This window comes from Mastomys coucha, unplaced genomic scaffold (assembly GCF_008632895.1).
Source record: "Mastomys coucha isolate ucsf_1 unplaced genomic scaffold, UCSF_Mcou_1 pScaffold3, whole genome shotgun sequence".
NCBI lineage: Eukaryota > Metazoa > Chordata > Mammalia > Rodentia > Muridae > Mastomys > Mastomys coucha.
In genome coordinates, this window is record NW_022196909.1 from 12973575 (window position 1) to 12977921 (window position 4347).

A 4347-nucleotide genomic window follows, 5' to 3' on the forward strand; every position below is an offset into this window, starting at 1 on the left:
TGTCTTCTGCCCCTGAGATTCTCTCTTCTATCTCTTGTATTCTGTTGGTGACACTTGCATCTATGACTTCTGATTTCTTTCCTAGGTTTTCTACCTCCAGCGTTGTCTCTCTTTCTGATTTCTTTATTGTTTCTATTTCCATTTTTAGATTCTGGATGGTTTTGCTCATTTCCTTCACCTGTTTGATTGTGTTTTCCTGTAGTTCTTTAAGGGATTTTTGTGTTTCTTCTTTAAAGGCTTCTAGCTGTTTACCTGTGTTCTGTATTTCTTTGAGGGAGTTATTTATGTCTTTCTTAAAGCCCTGGATCATCATCATGAGAAGTGATTTTAGATCTGAATCTTGCTTTTCCAGTGTGATGGCATGTCCAGGACTTGCTATGGTGGGAGTACTGGGTTCTGACTATGCCAGGTAACCTTGGTTTGTGTTGTTTATTTTCTTATGCTTGCCCCCCACCATCTGGTTATCTCTAGTGCTATCTGCCCTTGCTAAATCTGACTGGAGCCTGTCCTTCCTGTGATCCTGGTTGTGTCAGAACTCCTCAGAGTCAAGCTGTGCTTCTGGGATCCTGTGATCCTGGGCTTGTTAGAGTGCCTGAGAGTGGAGCTTCCTCTGGGTGTTGTGGGACTGGCTGTGGAGTTTGTGCCCAAGGCATGCTCAAGGCACTGGCCCAGACAGACAGGAAGCAACCCGAGCCACTGGGCTGGTGGAGTTCCTGTGTGCCTGGGTCCTGCAGGTCCCAGCCTCTCCCACTGTTGGGACAGATGTGTCCTCCTCCCCTCTGATCGTTTGATCCTGGGTATATCAGAGTACCTGGGAGGGGAGCCACCCCTGGATGCTGTGGGACTGGCTGCAAAATTTGGGCCCAAGGTCTGTTTAGGGCACTGGCCTAGACAGACTGGAAGAAACCAGTGCCACTGGGCTGGCAGAGTTCCTATGTGCCAGGGTCCCACTGGTCCCAGTTGCTCCAAGCTTTTTCTTAATAAATGTCCTTTCATATATTTATATAGCCATCTCTTTGGAGAAACCTGACTCACACACAACCTCTCTGGAGCTTCCTTCCTGGAAAAAAAATGGTCTGAAAATTAACAAGTCAAAAGACAGAAATGACAAGCGCCACCAGATGGCAAATATCAGAGCATCACAGCACCACGGAGCACACCCCTGTGCACATCCACAGCTGCAGAATCATGGCCTTTTCTCACTGGGAATGCTATGTTTAGAGGCGGAGGTTCAAAATAACATCCCTACTTTATAGTGGGTAAAGTAATGAGCTACTGTGTCTCAGGAGAGGAGGAACCCAAACCAGTAGGCAGCTGACTGAGGTTCAAATGCCTGGCAGTGCAATCTAGAGCTGATGCTAGGACCATACAGGAGGCCGCTGCCATTAGTCACACTTACTTTGGGACTGATTACATCGATTTAGCTTAATCAGGAGTTTGGTTTTGCTGCCATTATTTTTTTTTCTTCAGACTCTATAAATAGTACCAGAAGTCCAACCACACTACTCTCTTTTCCTTGTCATCTTCCATATGGGATAGTCACATATGCCTGTCACAGCATACGGCATATAGCACACATCAGCATGGGGCCTGACACCTTCCAGAACCTATAGGCTCTCTGATCAGCTACAAAGCAGAGCTGGTCATCATTCCTAATGCCTACATTATTGGAAGAGAAGTTAAATACTGAGAATGTATTTGACATTCAGTCTTAGGACTTCAAGACTGCATGGCATATGACACTCATCTCAAGCAGCAGTACCAGAGAGGAAGACGCATGGGTGCAGGGTGTAAAAACTGCAGGAGGCATTAAAGGCAACAGTAGGTAGAACAGTACGGCCTGGAGACTGGGGTGGGGGTGGGGTGGGGCGGTGATGTATATGTGTGGACTGCCTGCCATTGCTAAGGCAGGCCTTGGATCTCCTGAGCAGTCAATCCAAAGTAAATGTTATCTAGACTATTTAGGGAGGGCATTTGGGGAGTGGTGAGAGTTAAGGCTGGAAAAAAATATTGACAGCAAGATTACAGAAGGTCTTAAATGCCAGGCAAAGCCATTAGGCCTTTATTCTGTGAACAGCCAAGTCTTGTCGATGTTTCTAAAAAATGCCCACCACACGCACAACCTGATGATCATGTTCCCTGCTGGCCTTTCCTCTGGCTCTCAGGTTTTTAGTACCAGCTGTGTCTGTAGTCATGAACAGCACACTAAGTTGAACAAATTGGAGTCATTTGTGGGACACCATATGGGGTCAGAGATTGGAAGGCAAAGCCTAACAGACCATCTATGTTCCACATACCAGCACGGGGCCCAGCACCTCCCAGAACCTAAATTCTCTCTGATCGTCTACAAAGTGGAGGTGCCAGCCTCTTCTAACATCTTCATTATTGGATGCTAAATTAAGTACCGAGGAAGTATTAGACATTCATTCTTAGCTCATAGGCTGCCCCCAGTGGTCATCAGTCAAAAACATTTGGCCTACTTATGGACTACACATGGCCTTGCAGTGACAGACAGTGATACACAGAGATGGGCAAATACTCTTGAACCAATAGCTCAGGGTGAACAGGCTCCCTGCTGAGCCTTCCCTCAGCAACTGTCCTAAGGTGCCACCTAGACACAGAAAGGAACCAGGAAACAAACAAATTAGCCTTGAGTTACCTCTGCCAAGGGACTCTCACTGGATGAGTTGCCCAGCTAACGAGAATGGAAGGAGGGGTGGGACATGGCCAGTGGTCGGTAGTGTTTCCCAGGGATCTGTGTGAGTGTACAGGAAGACGCTGCCTCCCCATAAACCCCGAGAGAGACACCACAATAGGATTCAAAAGTCTCAGACAAAATGAGGGTGCAGAAGGCTGCCTAGGTCCTACCCTTGAACAAACAGGGAGGAGACAACAGCCAGGCTGGGAGGAACCACTGAAAGTGGCCAGAGGAATCCTCATACACCAGGAAGCCAGAGGCATTATATTCACGGGGAAAAGGCCCCTTCTATTTCAGAAAGGGACTCCCCAGGCCAGGGCCCTGAATTCTGGTAACTCAAACAATGATGGCGTGCACGTGTGTCAGTAAGCTTACCTCCACGTACAGGAGAGGGAAGATGCCGATCTTGTCTCCTAGCATGCCTTCGGCCCAGTTATCATCCACTCTCCGGATCACAGTTAAGATTTCGTCCTGAGGGTTCCAGAACCCACCATGTATGCACAGGGAAAAGGAGACAAGAGAGCAGTTAGAATGGAAGCACTGAGGGGGAAAAGTCTAAGGGGACACGCCACAGAGTCGGATGCTCACATGTGACATAGCCTTCCCTCCATGTCAGCCACAATCTCACTTCTACCCCCGCTTCTGTCCCACCCTTGCCCCCTCCAGCTGATCATAATTGAAAATAGTTCCCAAATGAAAAGTCTCTAACAATTTGCTGTGTAGTCAGTGTTTTAAAATAAATGTTCTTAATATTTATTTAATGAACTAAAAATTGCTTCAAGTAAGGATAAATTCACTCATTCAATATAAAATTATAATATAAAGTGTTTTCAAGTTTCTGGCTCCATATGAAAGAAGAGGAGGAGGAAGAAGAGGAGGAGAAGCAATAACAGTTCAACTCTATTTAGTTATAAGTATATAAAGCTTTGTGTTCTTTTACATCCTTTGACATATCAGACACACTCAAGTGTGTGCATTCAAAGTGGAAACAGATGGAAAAAGAGAGGCAGAGATGAACATGGAGGGAGGTGGGTGTCTCAGGAGGGAGGTGGGTGTCTCAGGAGGGAGGTGAATGTCTCAGGAGGGAGGTGGGTATCTCAGGAGGGAGGTGGGTGTCTCAGGAGGGAGGTGGGTGTCTCAGGAGGGAGGTGGGTGTCTCAGGAGGGAGGTGAATGTCTCAGGAGAGGGGTGGGTTGTCTCAGGAGGGAGGTGGGTGTCTCAGGAGGGAGGTGGGTGTCTCAGGAGGGAGGTGGGTGTCTCAGGAGGGAGGTGTGTGTCTCAGGATGCAGGTGGGTGTCTCAGGAGGGAGGTGGGTGTCTCAGGAGGGAGGTGAATGTCTCAGGAGAGGGGTGGGTGTCTCAGGAAGGAGGTGTGTGTCTCAGGAGGGAGGTGGGTATCTCGGAGGGAGTTGAATGTGTCAGGAGAGGGGTGGGTGTCTCAGGAGGGAGGTGTGTGTCTCAGAAGGGAGGTGTGTGTCTCAGGAGGGAGGTGGGTGTCTCAGGAGGGAGTTGAATGTCTCAGGAGAGGGGTGGGTGTCTCAGGAGGGAGGTGTGTGTCTCAGGAGGGAGGTGAATGTCTCAGGAGAGGGGTGGGTGTCTCAGGAGGGAGGTGGGTGTCTCAGGAGGGAGGTGAATGTCTCAGGAGAGGGG

At 48.5% G+C, this 4347-nt stretch overlaps 1 protein-coding gene across 4 annotated transcripts in view; it reads right to left on the reverse strand.

Annotated features, from left to right (window-relative positions):
* The window catches only part of Sh3rf3 (SH3 domain containing ring finger 3), a 328118-nt gene that overhangs the window by 121696 nt on the left and 202075 nt on the right, over positions 1–4347 (reverse strand). For 3 of the 4 annotated variants that reach the window (XM_031347709.1, XM_031347711.1, XM_031347712.1), the window contains exon 3: positions 3074–3169. The exons of the other annotated variant lie outside the window; for it this stretch is intronic. In XM_031347709.1, the coding sequence (XP_031203569.1) occupies positions 3074–3169 (96 nt within the window). The remainder of the gene's footprint in view (positions 1–3073; positions 3170–4347) is intronic. 4 annotated transcript variants of the gene reach the window in all.